At 21.4% G+C, this 21,556-nt stretch overlaps 9 protein-coding genes across 9 annotated transcripts; 3 read left to right on the forward strand and 6 right to left on the reverse strand.

Annotated features, from left to right (window-relative positions):
* Window positions 1-479: 479 nt before the first annotated feature.
* PVVCY_0902710 (spermidine synthase, putative) lies at window positions 480-1,927 on the forward strand (the record flags this gene model as incomplete). Its single annotated transcript, XM_008626612.1, has 4 exons — window positions 480-695; window positions 851-1,321; window positions 1,480-1,600; window positions 1,770-1,927. The coding sequence occupies 4 exons, from the start codon at window positions 480-482 to the stop codon at window positions 1,925-1,927; spliced, it is 966 nt and encodes a 321-aa protein (XP_008624834.1).
* A 712-nt stretch (window positions 1,928-2,639) lies between these two features.
* On the reverse strand, window positions 2,640-3,410 carry PVVCY_0902720 (fam-d protein; the record flags this gene model as incomplete). Its single annotated transcript, XM_008626613.2, has 1 exon — window positions 2,640-3,410. The coding sequence occupies one exon, from the start codon at window positions 3,408-3,410 to the stop codon at window positions 2,640-2,642; it is 771 nt and encodes a 256-aa protein (XP_008624835.2).
* A 1,712-nt stretch (window positions 3,411-5,122) lies between these two features.
* PVVCY_0902730 (fam-d protein, fragment) lies at window positions 5,123-5,761 on the reverse strand (the record flags this gene model as incomplete). The annotated part of the gene is made up of 2 exons (XM_037634342.1): window positions 5,123-5,503; window positions 5,717-5,761. The coding sequence occupies 2 exons, from the start codon at window positions 5,759-5,761 to the stop codon at window positions 5,123-5,125; spliced, it is 426 nt and encodes a 141-aa protein (XP_037490449.1).
* A 1,118-nt stretch (window positions 5,762-6,879) lies between these two features.
* PVVCY_0902740 (fam-d protein) lies at window positions 6,880-7,650 on the reverse strand (the record flags this gene model as incomplete). Its single annotated transcript, XM_037634343.1, has 1 exon — window positions 6,880-7,650. One exon carries the CDS (start codon window positions 7,648-7,650, stop codon window positions 6,880-6,882), a length of 771 nt encoding a protein of 256 aa, XP_037490450.1.
* Window positions 7,651-8,986: 1,336 nt separating this feature from the next.
* Window positions 8,987-9,757, reverse strand: PVVCY_0902750 (fam-d protein; the record flags this gene model as incomplete). The annotated part of the gene is made up of 1 exon (XM_037634344.1): window positions 8,987-9,757. The coding sequence occupies one exon, from the start codon at window positions 9,755-9,757 to the stop codon at window positions 8,987-8,989; it is 771 nt and encodes a 256-aa protein (XP_037490451.1).
* A 1,349-nt stretch (window positions 9,758-11,106) lies between these two features.
* On the reverse strand, window positions 11,107-11,898 carry PVVCY_0902760 (fam-d protein; the record flags this gene model as incomplete). Its single annotated transcript, XM_008626616.1, has 1 exon — window positions 11,107-11,898. One exon carries the CDS (start codon window positions 11,896-11,898, stop codon window positions 11,107-11,109), a length of 792 nt encoding a protein of 263 aa, XP_008624838.1.
* Window positions 11,899-13,126: 1,228 nt separating this feature from the next.
* On the reverse strand, window positions 13,127-13,894 carry PVVCY_0902770 (fam-d protein; the record flags this gene model as incomplete). The annotated part of the gene is made up of 1 exon (XM_008626617.1): window positions 13,127-13,894. One exon carries the CDS (start codon window positions 13,892-13,894, stop codon window positions 13,127-13,129), a length of 768 nt encoding a protein of 255 aa, XP_008624839.1.
* Window positions 13,895-16,323: 2,429 nt separating this feature from the next.
* On the forward strand, window positions 16,324-17,487 carry PVVCY_0902780 (parasitophorous vacuolar protein 1, putative; the record flags this gene model as incomplete). Its single annotated transcript, XM_008626618.1, has 1 exon — window positions 16,324-17,487. The coding sequence occupies one exon, from the start codon at window positions 16,324-16,326 to the stop codon at window positions 17,485-17,487; it is 1,164 nt and encodes a 387-aa protein (XP_008624840.1).
* A 2,228-nt stretch (window positions 17,488-19,715) lies between these two features.
* Window positions 19,716-21,500, forward strand: PVVCY_0902790 (26S proteasome regulatory subunit RPN7, putative; the record flags this gene model as incomplete). The annotated part of the gene is made up of 4 exons (XM_037634345.1): window positions 19,716-20,078; window positions 20,299-20,631; window positions 20,838-21,269; window positions 21,447-21,500. 4 exons carry the CDS (start codon window positions 19,716-19,718, stop codon window positions 21,498-21,500), a joined length of 1,182 nt encoding a protein of 393 aa, XP_037490452.1.
* Window positions 21,501-21,556: the final 56 nt, after the last annotated feature.

Here is a 21,556-nt window from a genome sequence, read left to right on the forward strand (position 1 = left end):
GCTATAAAAATATAACGGTGCCATATTTTTCACTCGTATGCAGGCAAATTTTAACACTATATGCATGAGGGAAAAAACAATAAAAAAATATATTAAAATGCATATAATAATAATATTTATGCTATAAAATATTAAGGCAGAAAATATTATGTTATAATTAAATAAATAAAAGATATATTTTTTAAAAGAACCATGCTAATTTTATATATATTTTTAGATATAAAGTTATGTAATTAAAATATAACATCCATATATATAGAAGTAATTATTTTTTTAGATTGGTGATATTGCTGTAATAGTGGAATAAATCAATATAATGGAAACATAACTATTTGCATACAATATATGTTATATTTTTTATTTATTTGATTTTTTTTTTATTAATTTGTTTTTTATTCAAATATTATAGCATAAGGAATATTAAAAATATTAAAAAAAGAAAACATAGAAATAGTATTAAAAAAAAACAAACAAACAAAATGGATAAGCTCATGACAAATAATAAGGTTGCATTGTCAATTGTTTTGGTTGGAGGTCTATGCTCTTTAGCATTATATCAGATGAAAAAAAAAATAAACTTGGGATATTGTTTATTTTCAAAAAGATGGTTTAGTGAATTTTCTTTAATGTGGCCCGGGCAATCATTTAGTTTGGAAATAAAAAAAATTATATACCAAGGAAAGTCAAAGTATCAGGTATGATTTATTTCCCATTTTTTATGACTATATGCATATATGTATTGCATATTGTTAATGCATTGAAAGTGTAGTTAATTTGGTTAATGCTTACTTTACGAAATTATGTATTTTGCCTTATCACTTATTTTTATCGCCCATTGTCATTTTTATAGAATGTTATCGTGTTTGACAGTACAACATATGGAAGAGTACTAATTTTAGATGGTGTTATACAACTCACTGAAAAAGATGAATTTGCATACCATGAAATGATGGCACATATTCCTATGAATGTAGGAAAGGATGCAAAGAATGTTCTGATCGTTGGAGGAGGAGATGGTGGTATAATAAGAGAACTATGTAAATATAAACATATCGAAAATATAGATATTTGTGAGATTGATGAAATGGTTATTGATGTTTCAAAAAAATATTTTAAAGATATAAGTTGTGGCTATGAAGATAAAAGAGTAAATGTATTTATTGAGGATGCTAGTAAATTTTTGGAAAATGTAACTAATACTTATGATGTTATAATTGTAGATAGTTCAGACCCTATAGGACCAGCTGAAAGTTTATTTAATCAAAACTTTTATGAAAAGTTATATAATGCTTTAAAACCAAATGGATTTTGCGTATCTCAGGTATTCAAATTTATTCCTATTGTTTCTTAGTTGTGTATCATACATATTTCATGTCAAATTTTATTTCTACGTACTGTATAGTCATTTTACATTTTCTATTACTAATTCTGTTTTTCTTTTTTTTTTTTTTTAATAATTCCCCCTCCCCTGAATAATAGTGCGAGTCTATGTGGATTCACGTTGAAACAATAAAAAACATGATTGGATATGCAAAAAAAATGTTTAAAAAAGTTGAATATGCAAATATTAGTATTCCCACGTATCCATGTGGATGCATAGGTAGACTATGTTTTACAAAAAAAAAAAACAGAATAATTTTATTCGATTATATGCATTTCTTTTGTTTGATTCCTTTTAATGAATTAAAACAGCATAATTAATTATACTAAGTGTTTTATGAATTGATATTTATTTACATATTTTTTATTTTCCTTTTTTCTTTCCCTAGGATTATTATGCTGCTCTAAAACAGATACAGATATGTCAAAACCAACCAAAAAACTAGAATCCAAAGATTTTGATAGTTTGAAGTATTACAATTATGAAAATCATTCTGCCGCATTTAAATTGCCCGCATTTGTTTTAAAGGACATTGAAAATCCATAAAAATATGTTTATTTATTATTATATTTTTTTTATATATAATACTATGCCAAGACACTAATATATATTAATATTTTTCGTTGTATATTATCAATATAAAGTAAAAAACCTTTTGAAAGCAAACACTTCTACACACCAAGATAAGTATATATGCTATGTTATGTACACCATATATACTATATTTGTACAGTTATAATATATGCACTTATTTATGTGAATTTTAAAAACTTTTCTATAAAAAAATATAAATATAATTTTAATTAAAGTTTTTTTTTATATGTCTATGCAAAAAAAAAATAACACATTAAAAAATAGGGTTTCTCACATTGTTTTGTGTAGATAATAAGATATAATTAGCAAACATAATCAAACAAATTAAATAGTAAAACTACACATATTGTTAAAAGTTTTTTACAAAATCGTTATGAAACGTAGATGTTTATATGCAATTCTTAAAACAAATATGATAAACATCTACTGATTTTTAATTTACTATAAATAAATTTTAATAAAACTTCAAATATTACTTTAAAATTTTTCTAATTAAAGTAGCCATTTAATATATATAAAATACAAAATGCATAAAGAACATTTATATTCTTTATCCGTTCTTATTAATTCTCACTTAATTAAAAAAAATTTTATCAGTAGGTCTCCATTGCATTTTGAAAATATTAATTATAGGGGCAATCATTAATATATTTGTGACAACAAATTATTCTTTTCTTGTAAGAGTAGTAATTAATTCAGCAACTTCAGGATTAAGAGGTTGTAAATTATGTATAAGACGATATTTATCTTTATGCATAGCTATATTGAAATAAAAAGTATCTTCTTGATTTAAATCCATATAGTTTCCATCTTTTCTTATTTTAATAAAATAGCCTTTAATCCTCATAGATGAACTATGTACAAGCACTTCAAGAATTTCTTTTGCCATCTTATGATACTTTTCATTTTTTCGTTCACTTTCGTATTTTATTAAGTCTTTTTTTAAATCTTGGTCAAATTCATCATATATCAATTTTTTAAAATCTTTAGCGAAGTTATTTAGTTTCTCATGCGTGTTTGTTTCAAAATTATATGTATGCATATTTTGTGAAATCAAATATTTAATAATATCCTTTATATAAGCTATAAAATATGCTGAACCTTTTATGAATGCTTCAGTTTTTTTATTAGAAAATTTTTTTTTTAATTTTCGATCAGAATTATCTATGTATATATAAAAGTCTGTAATCACCCAATGATAAATGCTACCTTTATATGAATATTTCATATTTTCTGATTCATCACGAAAAATATTCTTAATTATATCTAAATATTGAGTATGGGATTTTTCATCATGGTCGAATGTTACAGTTGGCTGAGCTACAGAAGCATATCCAATCGACTGTGGACTGTTATTACCTTGATTTTGAACACTTGCAGCCTTAACATTTGAAAAAATTACTAATATGAAAAATGATAATATAATATTCCTCATTTTTATAAATAATAAAATAAGCAGTCCTAAAAATACTAAGTTTAATATATATACATATCTAAAAAATTATATTAAAAAAATTAATAATTATTATTTACAATTATTTTATTTTAAATTATTGAAAAAAAGTCTTAATGCATTTATTTTTTTTTAAGAAAAATCTATTAAAATTTATATGAACATATTTCAGTTTGAATAATAAAATAAATATATAATTAGAATAATTTTCATATTTTAATATTAATAAAAATCAATTATTTTATTTAGAAACTTCGTAGACGTATTATTAAAATACATCGATGAAAAAATAAACTACATGCAAAACTGTCATATTTTATTCGTTTTTTTTACGCTAATTTAATCGATCATAGATAAATATTTATTATATCACATCAGCGTGAAAAATGAATTTTTATTTTTCGTAAATTAATTTTAAAACAACAACAAAAGGAAAAATGCCCAATAATCTATATGTTATATACCTATTATAATTTAACGTACATACATTATATAATATAAATTATTATATACATTGGCATCTATTTATGTATTTGTTTATTTTCTTTGTATTATTATTCGGTTCTGAAACAGATGCAGGCATATAAAAGATAACAAAAATTTATAATTCAAAGAATTTGGTAATTTGAAATATTACAGTTATGAAAATAATTATGCCGATTTTTTTTTAAAGAAAATTAGAAATGAAAAAAATTATGCTTATTATATTATTATATTTTTTTATATGTAATACTATTCCAAGGCATTAATATATGTTAATATTTTTCGTTTATATTGTCAGTATATAGTATAAACCTTTTGAAAACGCAAAAATAAGTATTATACTATGTCCGACCATATATACTAGGTTTAGGCAGTTATAATATATAAACTTATTTATATAAAGATTTATATCAATTTTAAAAAAGTTAAGCAAATTAAAAAAATATATAAAACAAATATAACTAAAGTTTTTTTATATGTCTATGCTAAAAATTTTCATGTTACACAAATAGGGTTTTCTCACCCTGATGTATAGATAATAACATAAAATTCGTAAAAATAACCAAACAAATTAAATAGTAAAACTATATATATTGTTAAAATTATTCTACAATACTGTTAATAAATATACCTGTCTATAAGAAATTTTTAAAGCAAATACGACAAACTTCTACAGATTTTTCATTTACCTGTAAAAATATACTTTATTAAACCGTCAAATATTAAAAAAATACTTTTAATTGGAAAGCATTAATAAACTCATGGTAATAAACTTATGGTTTTTTTTAAGATTTAGAAATTAATTCAGCAACTTCAGATTGAGGGGTTTTAAAATTACAATTAGCATTTGAATATTTCTACTTATACTGATATCGAAATAAAGACTTTTATTTTGAAATAAATCCGTATAGTTTCCATCATTTCTTATTTAATGAAATAGCCTTTAATCATGATATTTGAATTATGTGCAAACGGTTTAGAAAATTTTTTTGCCTGATCGACGTCGTGATATTCTCTTGCTCCTACGTAACACATTATGCCTTGTTTTAAATATTTGTCGAATTTATCATATATCAAACCTTTTAAATCTTTGGCTAATTTCTTTAAACTGTCATCATACTTGTTTTCAAAATCATATTTATGCATGTGTTGTGAAGCTAAACATTTAATCTGCTCCTTTATATAAGATATAAAATATGTTGTACCTTTTATTAACCCACCATTTTGATTATTAACAAATTTTTTTTAAAACATCGAGAAGAATTATTTAAGGATATATCAAAGTTTGTAATAATCCAATGATAATTATTGCCTTTATAAGGATATTTTATATTTTCTGATTCATAACTTAAAATATAATTAATTGTATCTAAAGGTCGAACATACTTTGTTTCATCATGTTCGAATGTTACAGTTGGTTGAGGTACTGAAATATATCCAATCGTTTTGGGACTGATATTATTTGCATCTTGAAATATTGCAGCCTTAACATTTGAACAAATTACTAGTATAAAAAATGATAATATAATATTCCGTATTTTTATAAATAATAAAATAAGCAATTCTAAAAATGCTATGTTTAATATATATAACTATCTAAAGATTTATATTAAAAAAATTAATAAGATTTATTCTTACAATTATTATTTACAATTATTTTATAACATTGAAAAATGTCTTAATCCATTTATTTTAATATAAGCCAAATAATTAGAATTTATATGAATATATTTCAGTTTGAATAATAAAATAAAAATATAATTAGAATAATTTTTTATATTTTAATATCAATAAAAATTAATAACTTTATTTAGAAGCGTCATATTTTTATTATTATACATTGCTAACATGTTTATAAATACATTCTATATATTTTTATTATATTATTAAAACATAGATAAATACAGTGTAAATACAATGTTGTCGTTTTTTACAATAATTTAGCTGAGATAACTAAATATCTATTATTATGTGACATCAGAATTAAAAAAATACTTTTATTTTTCATAAGTTAATTTTAAAACAACTAAAATAAAAATACCCAATAATTTATATGTTATATACTTATTATAATATATAGGCCATATATTAATATAATATAAATAATATAATATAAATAATATAATATAGATAATGTAATATAGATAATATAATATAGATAATGTAATATAGATAATATAATATAAATAATATAATATAGATAATATAATATAGATAATTATTTTGCATTGATGCCTATTAATGTATTTTTTTTTCTTTTTTATTTCCCTATGATTATTATAATGCTCTAAAACTGATACAGACAAATTAAAACCAAAGAAAAAATTATATCCAAAGAGTTTAATAATTTGACGCGTTACAGTTATGAAAAGCACCCTGCTGATTTTTTTTTAAAGAACAATGGAAATGCATCAGATTATGTTTATTATATTATTATATATTTTTATATATAACACTATTCCAAGACAGTAATATATATTAATATTTTTCGTTGTATATTGTTAATATATAGTATAAACCTTTTGAAAACATAAACATCTACACACCAAGATAAGTATATACGCTATTATATATGCATCATATATACTAGATTTGCACAGTTATAATATATGTCTTATTTACATAAACATTTATAGGAATTTTAAAAACTTTCCTATAAAAAAATATAAAACAAATTTTAATTAAAGTTTTTTTATATGTCTATACAAAAATAATTGCACATTAAAAAATAGAGTTTCTCATCCTGTTATATAGATAGCATAAAATATGTAAAAATATTAAAACAAATTAAATAGTAAAACTATATATGTTGTTAAAAGTTGTATGCAAAGTTGTTATGAGACATAGCTGTTGATAAGCGATTTTTTAAAGCGAATAGAACAAACTCACATTGGTTTTTCATTTACTATAAATAAATTTTAGTAAACCTTCAAATTACGATAAGCATTAATATATTTGTGACAAAAAATTATTCTTCTCTTGTAAGATTAGTAATTAATTCAGCAACTTCAGGTGTAAGAGATTTAAAATAAAAATCATAATGCGTATTATTTTTATTTATATTTAAATTGCAATAAAGATTATGTTCTTGGTTTAAATCCATATAGTTTCCATCTTTTCTTATTTTAATAAAATACCCTTTAATCCTCATAGATGAATTATGTACAAGCACTTCAAGAATTTCTTTTGCCATCTTATGATACTTTTCATTTTTTCGTTCACTTTCGTATTTTATTAAGTCTTTTTTTAAATCTTGGTCAAATTCATCATATATCAATTTTTTCAAATCTTTAACTAATTCTTTTAAATTATCATAAACGTTTTTTTCAAAGTTATATTTATGTATATATTTTGAAAGAAAATATTGAATATTATCCTTTATATAAGCTATAAAATATGCTGAACCTTTTATGAATGCTTCAATTTTTTTATTAGAAAATTTTTTGTTTAATTTTCGATCAGAATTATTTATATTTATATAAAAGTCTGTAACCACCCAGTGGTAATTGTTACATTCATAAGAATATATCATATTTTCTGATTCATCACGAACAATATTCTTAATTATATCTAAATATTGAGTATGGGATTTTTCATCACGCCCGAATGTTACAGTTGGCTGAGCTACAGAAGCATATCCAATCGACTGTTGCCTGTTATTACCTTGATTTTGAACACTTGCAGCCTTAACATTTGAAAAAATTACTAATATAAAAAATGATAATATAATATTCCTCATTTTTATAAATAATAAAATAATTAATTCTAAAAATCCTAAGTTTAATATATATACCTATCTAAAGACTTATGTTAAAAAAGATTAATAATAATTTACAATTATTTTATTTTATAATATTGAAAAAAAGTCTTAATGTATTTATTTTTATATAAGGAAAATAATTAGAATTTATATGAACATATTTCAGTTTGAATAATAAAATAAAAATGTATGAATAATAATTTTTTTTATTTTAATATTAATAAAAATTAATAACTTTATTTAGAAGCGTCATAGTTTTATTATTATGCATTGCTAACATGCTCATAAATATATTATATATTTTTTTATTATATTATTAATACATAGATAAATACAGTGGATTGTAATATTATCGTTTTTTTTATGATAATTTAGCTGAAATAACTAAATATATATTATTATATGACATTAGTATAAAAAAAATATTTTTATTTTTCATAAATTAATTGTAAAACAACGTCAAAAGTCATACTCTTCCATTAATATATGTTATATGCATTTATCATTTAATGAGCATATATTAATATAATAAATATCTATATTAATATTTATGTATTTTTTTATTTTTATTTTATTTTTTTTATTTTTTTTTATTTTTTTTTATTTTTTTTTTCCCTATGATTATTATGATGCTTTAAAACTGATAAAGACATGTCAAAAACCCTCAAAAAATTATATTCAAAGAGTTTAATAATTTGATGCGTTACAGTTATGAAAATAATTTACCAATTTTGTTTTAAAGAACAATGGAAATGCATCAGATTATGTTTATTATATTATTATATATTTTTATATATAATACTATTCCAAGACAGTAATATATATTAATATTTTTCGTTGTATATTGTCAATATATAGTATAAACCTTTTGAAAACATAAAATTCTCCACACCAAGATAAGTATATACGCTATTATATATGCATCATATATACTAGATTTGCACAGTTATAATATATGTCTTATTTACATAAACATTTATAGGAATTTTAAAAACTTTCCTATAAAAAAATATAAAACAAATTTTAATTAAAGTTTTTTTATATGTCTATGCAAAAAAAAATTGCACATTAAAAAATAGGGTTTCTCATCCTGTTATATAGATAGCATAAAATATGTAAAAATACTAAAACAAATTAAATAGTAAAACTATATATGTTGTTAAAAGTTGTATGCAAAGTTGTTATGAGACATAGCTGTTGATAAGCGATTCTTTAAAGGGAATAGAACAAACTCACATTGGTTTTTCATTTACTATAAATAAATTTTAGTAAAACTTCAAATTAGGGTAAGCATTAATATATTTGTGACAAAAAATTATTCTTCTCTTGTAAGATTAGTAATTAATTCAGCAACTTCAGGTGTAAGAGATTTAAAATAACCATCATGATATGTATCATTTTTATTTAAATATATATCGAAATAAAAATTATGTTCTTGGTTTAAATCCATATAGTTTCCATCTTTTCTTATTTTAATAAAATAGCCTTTAATCCTCATAGATGAACTATGTACAAGCACTTCAAGAATTTCTTTTGCCATCTTATGATACTTTTCATTTTTTCGTTCACTTTCGTATTTTATTAAGTCTTTTTTTAAATCTTGGTTAAATTCATCATATATCAATTTTTTAAAATCTTTAGCTAAATCTTTTACACTGCCATAAACGTTTTTTTCAAAATTATATGTATGCATATTTTGTGAAATCAAATATTTAATAATATCCTTTATATAAGCTATAAAATATGCTGAACCTTTTATGAATGCTTCAGCTTTTTTATTAGAAAATTTTTTTTTTAATTTTCGATCATAATTATTTATATTTATATAAAAGTCTGTAATCACCCAGTGGTAATTGTTACATTCATAAGAATATATCATATTTTCTGATTCATCACGAAAAATATTCTTAATTATATCTAAATATTGAGTATGGGTTTGTTCAATACGTTCGAATTCTACAGTTGGCTGAACTACAGAAGCATATCCAATCGACTGTTGCCTGTTATTACCTTGATTTTGAACACTTGCAGCCTTAACATTTGAAAAAATTACTAATATAAAAAATGATAATATAATATTCCTCATTTTTATAAATAATAAAATAAGCAGTCCTAAAAATACTAAGTTTAATATATATACATATCTAAAGATTTATATTATAAAAATTAATAATTATTATTTACAATTATTTTATTTTAAATTATTGAAAAAAAGTCTTAATGCATTTATTTTTTTTTAAGAAAAATCTATTAAAATTTATATGAACATATTTCAATTTGAATAATAAAATAAATATATAATTAGAATAATTTTCCTATTTTAATATTAATAAAAATTAATAACTTTATTTAGAAGCGTCATAGTTTTATTATTATGCATTGTTAACATGCTCATAAATATATTATATATATTTTTATTATATTATTAATACATAGATAAATACAATGGATTGTAATGTTATCGTTTTTTTTATGATAATTTAGCTGAGATAACTAAATATATATTATTATATGACATTAATATAAAAAAAATATTTTTATTTTTCATAAATTAATTGTAAAACAACGTCAAAAGTCATACTCTTCCATTAATATATGTTATATGCATTTATCATTTAATGAGCATATATTAATATAATAAATATCTATATTAATATTTATGTATTTTTTTATTTTTATTTTATTTTATTTTTATTTTATTTTATTTTATTTTTATTTTATTTTTTTTATTTTCCTTTTTTCTTTTCTTTTTTTATTTCCCTATGATTATTATGATGCTCTAAAACTGATAAAGACATGTCAAAACCCCCCAAAAATTATATTCAAAGAGTTTAATAATTTGATGCGTTACAGTTATGAAAATAATTTACCAATTTTGTTTTAAAGAACATTGGAAATGCATAAGATTATGTTTATTATATTATTATATTTGTTTATATGTAATACTATTCCAAGACAGTAATATATGTTAATATTTTTCATTGTATATTGTCAATATATAGTATAAACCTTTTGAAAACATAAACTTCTACACAACAAGATAAGTATATACGTTATTATATGTGCATCATATATACTAGATTTGCACAGTTATAATATATGTCTTATTTATATAAACATTTATATAAATTTTAAAAAAGCTAAACAAATTAAAAAAAAATATAACTAAAGTTTTTTTTATGTCTACGAAAACAAATTGTATATTATCCAAATAAGGTTTTCGCACCCTGTTTGTATGTAATAACATATAATTCACAAAAATAACAAAACAAATTAAATAGTAAAACAATATATATTGTTAAAAGTTGTATACAAAATTGTTATGAAATATAACTATCGATAATAAATTTTTTAAAGGAAATACAAAAAACTCGCATTGATTTTGTATTTACTGCTAAAAATATATTTTAATAAAATTTTAAATTAGGGTAAGAATTAACATGCTCGTGACAATATATTACGTTTTTTTATAGGTTTAACAAATGATTCAACAGTTTCACGTTTAGGAAATAGAAAATAATAACTACCATCTGCATTATTTTTATTTATATTTATATTGAAATAAAGACTAACACTGTGGGTTAAACACTTATTCTCATTATCCCATGAGATTTTGATAAAATGGCTTTTCATCTTCATATCTGAATTTTCTACAAGCGCTTCAAAAAATTTCTTTGCCCTCTTTTTTACCTTTTCATCTTTTGGTTCTCTTTCATATTTTATTAAGCAATACGCAAGGTCGTTCTCAAATTTATCATATACTGAAACTTTTAATTTATTGGCAAAATTCATTAAATCGGTAGAATAGTTGTTTTCAAAATCATATTTATACATGTATCGTGAAATTACATCTCTAAACTTATCATTTACATAATCTACAAAAAATATTGTGCCTGCTTGTATTGTTTCAATTTCTTTTTTAGAAAAATATTTGTTCACAGATCGAGAATCATTATTTATGGATATATCAAAGGCTGTTATAACCCAATGATAATTACCCCCTTGAAATGCATATTCTGATTTTTTTGATTCATATCTTAAAACATCATTAATTGCATCTAAATATGGAGTATCCTTTTCTTTATCATTTGTGAATATTACAGTTGGTTGAATTACTGGATTATACGCAACCAATTTTGGAATGCTACTATATGTACCTTGAAAAGATGCAGTCTTAAAATTTGAAAAAATCACTAGTATGAAGCATGTTAATATAATGTTTAACATTTTTAAATGCAATAAAACAACAAATTCTAAAAATACGAACTTTAATATATATATATTTAAAAGTTTATATAAAAAAATATAATAATTATTGTTTAAAATTATTCTATTTTATAATATTAAAAAAAAGGTTAGAGCATTTATTTTTATATAAGGTAAATATATTAGAATTTACATAAACATGTTTCAATTTGAATAGTAAAATAAATATATAATTAGAACAAATTTTCCTATTTTAATATTAACAAAAATATATTTTTTATTTAGCAACGTTGTAATTGTATTATTATATATTGCTAATATATGCATAAATAAATAAATATATATATATATATATATATATATATATATATATTTATATTTATATTTATATTTATATTTATATTTATATTTATATTTATAGGCATTTTAATATATATATGAAAAAATTAACTTTCACGCAAAGTTATCACATTTTATTCGTTTTTATTTTTTTGTTATTTTTTGTTGTTATTATTTTTATTTGTTCATTTATTTTTACGGTAATTTGGTTGGGTATAACTAAACATGCATTAATTGCATCAGGATGTAAAATAAATTTTTATTGTGAATTAATTGTAAAACATTAAAATGCAAAACTTCCAATAATCTGTGTTATATATCTGTTATCATCTAGCGATAATATGTTATATTATATAAATAATTATGCATATTTGTATTTATGTACTTTTTTCATTTCCTTTTTTATTTCCCTATTATTATGCCTCTCTAAAGTTGGTGCAGGTGTGGCAAAATCAACCAAAAAATAATAATCCAAAGAATTTGATAATTTGAAATATTACAATTATGAAAATAATTATGTCTCTTTTTATTTAAAGAAAATTAGAAATGCAAAAAATTATGCTTATTATATTATTATATTTTTTTAATATATAATACTATTCCAAGGCATTAATATATATTAATATTGTTTGTTTATATTATCGATACGAAGTAAACACATTTTAAAAGACAAACTCTATACACTAGATAAGTATATATGTTATGCACAACAATATATACAAAGTTTATACAGTTATAATATATGCACTTTAAAAGGTTTTATAAAAAAAAAGTACAAAACGAATTTTAATTAAAATTTTTTTTTTATCAGTAGAGTTCCATTGTAATTTGGAAATACTAAATATAAAAAAATAAATAAAAAATATTAATTATAGGAGAAACCATTAATTTATTTGTGGCAATAAAATTATTATTTTTTTAAAGGTGCTTCGCCTTCTTCAACAATTTCATATTCAGGAAATTCAAAATCATAAGTAGCTTTTAAAGTAAATGGACCTATAGTGACATTGAAATAAAGACTAACATCTTGGTTTAAGTATATATGATTTCCATCCGATCTTGTTTTGATGAAATAACCTTGAATATTTAAAATTGAATTTTGCATAAGCCCTGCAAAAAATTCCTTTGCTTTCGCATTGAGCTTTTCATCTTCAGGTTTTTTTCTGAATTTTATCTTGTTGTGTTTATACTCGTATAAAAATCCATCATATATTAAAGCTTTTAACTCATGAGCAAATTCCATTAAATCGACAGCAAAGTTGTTTTCAAAATCATATTTATACATATGTATTGAACATATATATTTTAATCTACTATTTAAATAAGCTAGCAAAAATTGGGTTCCTATTTTTACTGCTTCAGTTTTTTTTTTACAAAAAAATTTTTTCACATAGCGATGATTATTATCTATGGATATATCAAAGTCTGTTAAAACCATATGATAATTGTCACCATCATATGCATATTTTACATTTGTCGATTGTTCGCCTAAAACTTCATTAATTAAATCTAAATATTTATTATGGTTTTTTTTTTCATGTTCAAATGTTACGGTTGGTTGAGATACTGAATCATATGAAATCAGTTGTGGATTGTCAGGCATTTCACTTTGAAAACTTGCAGCCTTAACATTTCCAGAAATCGCTAATATGAAAAATGATAATATAATTTTCATCATTTTCATAAATAAACAGTCCTTAAAATACTATGTTTAATTATATACCTATTTAAAGGTTTATGCTAAAAAAACAGTAATTATTATTTACAATTATTTTATAATATTAGAAAAAAGACTTAATGTATTGATTTTTATATAGGACGAATATATTTAATATGTGTGTATATTTGTTATATCTCTAATCATGCTTTCCATTTTTTTTAAGAAAAATGCATTAGAATTTATATGAACATATTCATTTCGAATAATAAAATAAGTATATAAAAAGGGTAATTTTTTTATTTTAATATCAACCAAAAATCGATTATTTTATTTAGGAATTAGTTGTATTATTAGATATTCCTAACACTGAAGTGTGTAAATTTACTCTCCAAATATTTTTACTGCATTATTATTCAAAGATAAAAATACAGTGTTTATGCAAGGTTATCGTATTTTTTTAATTTTTTTTGACAATTTTTTAGAATAAAATCAATTATTTATATTATTTGGGGAATATAATTTATCGCTTTTATTTTTATAAAATTACATATAATGTAGCATTAAAAAAAGATAAGCACACATAGTTGGGCTTATCTCTTTTAAAATATATCACTAAAAAATAATTAAAGCCCAAAAAAAATTAAAAAAGAGCATTTCTTTATTTTTTTTCTTTTTGTTTACATTAAAATTAAAGCCTTTTTTATTTTCAAGAAATGCCTTTACACTATTTTGAGAATACGATGATATAAAATAAAAAAATATTAAGTATGAACATAAAGGTTATGTATTGACTAAAAATCAAAATCCTTGACAATTATGTTCGCTTGTTTGATTTAACTAGATGAAATTTCAAATCTTATTAACACATTCATCTATAATTGAAAAGACACTAAATAAAATCTTTTGATAAGTTTTTATTCTGCCATTTCTTTATATAATAAATTTTAATATTTAAAACATAATTATGTAAGTTTTTTTTCATTATTTTTTACTTATATTTAGGTTTTTGCTTTTATTTAGTCCCTATTTACATATACTTCAATTTGAGATAACATTATCTTTTATCATAATCTAAAAATATTATTTATTTTCATATTAAATTTCAATATTATATGAATAAATTTTGCATTTAAATTTTTTACTTATTATTTTTTATTTATAAATATATATAATATAACTTCCTTTTTCCAATCTCTTTAATTAACTCTTAATAACATTTTCAGTCACACCAATTATATCTGTATCAAACTTTTATATAATAAATCATAAATACTTTTTTTCTATTAAAAGTTTATTCATTTTTATAGTTAGAAATAGTGACTAAGCCATTGCATATGTGCTTATTTTATTTTGTAACATTTTCAGTTTATTTAATATAATTTCTTATTTTAAGTCACTGTACTGTACTTTAATATTTTTAAAGATTGTCAATCAAAATAATAATGGTATAGTATAATCATTTTAAAAGTAAACTAAAATAAATATTAAGCATGCGTGTAATGGATGTAAGTTTCAATTTTAGAAAAAGTATAAAGTATTAATGATTTATATTTCAATTATATATTTTTTTTATATGAAGACATATTAAGATTATGTATGAGTAATTTTATTTACATTTTGAAATATTAAAAAAATATAGCATGCTAAGATTTTCTACATATTTATAGTATTATTAATACATAGATGAACAGCGGTACTTGCATGTAAAGTTATTACATTTTTTTTTTTCTTGGCGTTCGTTTTTTTTTTACGCTAATTCGATTGAACATAACTAATTATATGTTATATGATATTTTCCATGAAAAATGGATTTTTATTTTTTATAAATTAATTTTAAAACAACATTGAAATGCGAATGTGTCCAATAATCTACATGTATATACCCTTATTATCATATAACGACCATATTATTAATTAATATAAATAAATTAGTACATTAACGACATGTTATATAATACTATAAATATTATATATAACTACTTAATATATTTTGCTATAAATGTACTTATAATTTTTTAAATATATTATTAAGTGAATTTGTACTATTTCATGGTGCACTCCAAATAAAATCGATTATATATAAATACCAATTATATCTATACTATAATAATATTTATAAAACAAATATAATAAAAAATAAGCCATATATTTTTATTTTTATAAAATGCATTTATATTAAATTAAATAATTTATAGCAATTAGCGCTTACAAAAATAAAAAAATTAATATAATTTAATAATTAAAAATAAATAAAATAAAAAATATTTAAAAATAAATATATAATATATATTAATATTAAAAATTTTTTTTCTTTATTTAATAATTATAATTTTAGATAAAATTACGTTTTAAGTTTTTATAAGAATATATGTTACATATATATATAAACAAATTTAACATAAATTCATATAATTTTTAATTTTTTATACTACGTATATTATTTAAAAATGCCAATTAAGGTAGCATTAGCAATTTTCTTATCCCTTATCCCTGCATACGCTCTTAAAGCTAAAGCAGGAAATGAACTTATTGATATTCCTGATGAAGTAAATCATATAAATGCTGTGTATTATTCAGGAGCAAAAAATGATAGCTATATGGATGCAATTAATGAAGTTTTACAAAAACCAGATGAAAATTTTAAATTTTCAGTTTCAAATGACGCATACAAATGCTATTTTAGCAAATTCGATATTGAAATTAATGACGAGCATAGCGCAATTCGCAAACTATTTCGTGAAGAAAATAAAACAATAATAGAAGATGCTATAAAGGACTACCAATTATTGTTAATGGGAAATATAAATCAAAGTACTAAAAAAGAAATAGATTTGACACAATTGCCAGAACATCTTCAACGTATGGGAGTAAAATATTTTGGTGACATAAGGTCGTCATTTTTTAATAAAAAAACCCATAATGAAAAGAAAGATCCAATGAATAACGGAGTCGAAATAAATTATGATGAAAATGAACTTGACCTATTAAAAAATGAAAATACAGATTTATCTAAAGCTAACAATAATGAACCTAATAAAAACAAATTAAGAAAAAATGTTATTATATCATCACAACAAGTTATAATACATAATAAAAATGCAAATGATGACATCGAAGAAACAGAAAATGAAGAATATTATAAGAATCTTAATAAAGAAAAAGCTTTAGAAATATTAATAAAAAATACAAATTTAAATATGATTGGAGTATGTACTGCATTAAAAAATAATGAACCTGAATATTTGGGTCAATGTGCAGCTAAACTTAATAAACATTATAGTTCAGTTGCTTGCAATTCTCATAAAAGCAATTTTTTAAGACATGATCAAAACAATAACGAATTATCTCCAATGATGATTCAAGACCAATTAAATAGTAGAATGTCTGAAATGGCCAAATTTTTTGAAAACCCAGAGGAAGCTGCTGGTATGTTATTATCCGCTTTAAATAAACCAGGATTAATGGAATCAATAAATTCTTTAGATATTATTTCTCATCTTAATGATGACCAATTCAATAAAGATATGAGCCCAGAAGAATTATTCGATTTAGATAATAACGTCATCCCAAATCAATCCACCGATGACACTGATTATGATCAAACTAATTAAGATAATTCAATAATAAATTAACATATTTCCGTATTTTTGTATTAGTACTAATTCATTCGTCGTAAGGAAATTAAATGTGTTACATTTTTACATGTTTCTTGTATATTTATAATACGTAGTTGATAATACATGTACCGTATTTTTTTTAATATGATTCATTTTTTTAATATTATTTCATAGAAGGAACTAATTACGTGATATATACTTGTTTACGAATAAGTAATAATAGGTTTTTTATTTTAATGATTTTGTGAAATTTTTATACATGAATGTAAAAATATATATTGTATACATTTTTAGCTCGATTGCATCTCGTATATATTATATAAATATACGCTCATATTTCTTAAAATAATATTTTAACTTTTTTATTGTAATAATTGATTCCTATATGTATTATAATATGCTTAACGAAATTAATCATCGTGATTTTTTTCCAATAATCACCAACACAAAGAATATGTGCTAAATATAAAAATATCAGTTTTAGCAATTGTTTGTATATATTTTTTGGGGGTCAAATCACCATATTCTCCCCAAAAAATATGACTGTAAATATGGTTTCACATTTAAATGTTCTTAAAGGTTTTATAAATTATGTATAAGATACATATAACAATAAAATAAAATTTTGTATCTTTATGTGATTATTGAGGATAATAAAAACAACAAATTACAATAACGATAAGCATTTTGAAAATTTAATATATAATACATTTACTAACACAAAAATTTGTATATCATACATATATAAGTTTAGTCTATTAGTCTGTTTATTCTGTTTAGTATGCTATTTGTTTTCAAAATGGATAAGGGTTTGTATTATTTTTTTATTATCCACCTCTACTAGCTTTAGTAATGCAAGGAATTTCTCAAAATATGGTTCATCATATAAAATCAATTGCAAATTTACAACATCGAAATGCTGAAGATATTTCATACTTAAACATTCTGTACAATTCTACATAAATGGTACAAGTAACACAACTCTCACAAATCATGTATTCAGAAAAAAAAAAAATTTAATTTTACTATAACAAAGTTCGGTATAACATTAGATAGTAATTTTAATAAAATTAAAAAGTTTTTTATGTCCATCAATATGCTATATTGCTTCATATATTTACATACAATACATTTTTTCATAACCTATTTAGAGTATTTTAATTTTTTTTTTTCATTATACATCCTAAATATATAGACTTTGTAAACTTCCATTACATAAAAATTGTATTAGAATATATATGGATGTGGTATTGCACTTATAAATGCTAAACACGTATTTATATAGCTATAATTGAAAATCTATTGTTAGGATTACATTTTTTTTTTAAATATATTAGTGTTTCCTTTAGGTGATATATATACACACCTATTGACATATTATAGGGTCTTTGCTTTAAGAAATGTGCTTCCTCTAAAACTTTATGTACTTATATTAAGGTTAAAGCCCTTTTATTATAAAAGATGAACGAATTCATATATTTTAAATAACGAAGAAATATGATATAGGTTTGAAACATGACCCAGATTGAAAATGTTAGAAATAGAATGAATGGATAAGCATATGAAAATGTGTATTATATCATGAGGTTGGTTAAATAACCATGCACAGGTTTATGTCCTTAAAAAAGTTGATATAAATAGAAAACTTTATAAAATTAAGAAAGTTACAATGAAAAAATATAGGCGTGCATGTAGATTATAATACATATTTCCAAAGTTATATTTCTCCCTAAAATTTATAAACTATAAAAAATCACATATATAAATATTTTGTAAAAAAAAATTAAAATTTATATATCCTCTTTTTAATAAATATAAAAAATTGAAATATGTATATGCTTCTTTATGTGTATTTATAAGTTTATATATATTACATATATAATGTATAAAATATTTGCTAATATATTTTATTTATCCTTTATGAGAGTTGGCGTAAAGTTTACCCATAGTATGCGACACAAATAATGAAGCCAGGATTTTATATAAGCACTGGCATTTTTTATAAAAAAAAAAAATTAAAAAAAATATGGAAAAATATAAATAATAACAAAATTATATAAGTATGATGAAAAAAGGAAAAGCCAACTAAGAGTAAACAGAAAATTAATAAGCCTAATCTTTGCTTACCTTATTTATATATAAATTTTTTAAATATCTTATTACATAGTAATACTAAAGTGAGGTTATAAAATAAACACACTATTACACAAAGATAATACAAGATGGAAGAATTTAAAGAAGATAGCAGTGAAGAATGTAAACAAAAATATCCAAATTTTTATTTGGCAGATTTGTTTTATACTTTACAATTATCACATTTATCAATAGATGAAAGAAATGAAGCATTAAATAAATTACTTGAAGAAATAAAGAAAAATAACATGTATCCATATTATAGCTATATATGTGGAGAATTAAATTTAGATATGGATCAGGAACTGTATAACAGTTTAAAAGAAAAAGCAGATGAAGAAATAAAAGAAATAGAAAGCAAAATCCAAGAGGCATCTGAAAATTTCGATTATGTTGATACAAAAAATGATATATTACTTAAAGCAAACTTCTATTGCAAAATAGGAGATAAGGTAAAAGAAATACATTTAAAAATCAAATAAATGCATGAATATGTTTTTCAACATTTGCTATATATACATCTAATGAACATATTATGTGTGCACAGTTTAGTGTTAATATGAAATTACTAATTGTTTCATTCCATACCCCTATTTATAAAAACTAAGGGAGTATATACGCATATATTTTATTATTAACATACATATATTGTTTTATTACTATATTTTCAAGGAAAACTCTTTTAAGGAATATGAAGAGGTATATGAAAAAGGGATTGGTATTGGTGTAAAGCTGGATATTTTACTTACAATTATAAGAATAAGCATTTTTTTTAACGATATAAATAGTACAAAGAAATATTTGGAGAAGGCACGAGCCCAAATGGAAAAGGGAGGAGATTGGGAAAGAAAAAATAAACTTAAAATTTATGAAGCACTAAATTATATTATGATTCGAAAATTCCCAGAAGCTTCCAAAATATTAATAGATGCAGCATCTACATTTACAGCTACTGAAATAATATCCTACGAATCAATTATATTCTACGTGGTTATTTTGGGAATAGTAATATTCATAAAAAATAAAACAAAATAAATGCATAAATAGCACGTATAACACTTCGTTCTGAGGATGTTTACGTGGATCCACTATTTTTAAATGAATTATACCCCCAGTTTATAAGCTACATATATGTTATGACCCAAATTGTTGTAAAATTGTTAAAATATATTACCTTTTTTTTTTTTTTTTTTTCATACATTTCTACGTAGATTACCGAGGAAAGAACTGTTTTAGATAAAAATATATTAAACAGTTCTGTTATTTTACAAGTTACAAGTTCCGATGAAGATTTATACAATTATATTTATTCATTTTATCATTGTGACTATCGTACATTTATGGAAAAAACAATAAAAATAGCATTAAGAGTTAAGAAAGATAGATACTTAGGACGTCACTATAGATATTTTATTAGAAATACAAGAGTTAGAGCATATAAACAATTTTTAGAACCCTTTAAAAGTGTTACCCTCAAAAATATGGCATATGCTTTTGGAGTAAGTGAGGATTTTATCGAAAAGGAAATCTCATCTTTTATTGCAAATGGAAAATTAAATTGCAAAATCGACAAAGTTAATGACTCCATTGAGAGTAACCAACCAAATGAAAGGAATACGGTCTACCAAGACACCATAAAAAAGGTTATTTCGAATGCCATACCTCTATGTATATATTATATATATGTATGTGTGCACTTTTTTATTTTGTGCTAATATGCTTCTAAGTTTCTTTATCTTGTGTTCATATGGAATGTTCACAAAACCGATTTTAAAGTTATTTACCTATTGCTACCAAATTAATTTTATATTTTTTTATAGGGGGACATTTTGCTAAACAGAATACAAAAGTTATCAAGAGTAATTGACATGTAATTTTTTTTAAATGACTTTACATATATAGGGAAACGTTTTTTTGCCATTACACATTT

The sequence above is a fragment of the Plasmodium vinckei genome (assembly GCF_900681995.1).
Source record: "Plasmodium vinckei vinckei genome assembly, chromosome: PVVCY_09".
In the NCBI taxonomy this organism is placed as follows: Eukaryota; Apicomplexa; class Aconoidasida; order Haemosporida; family Plasmodiidae; genus Plasmodium; species Plasmodium vinckei.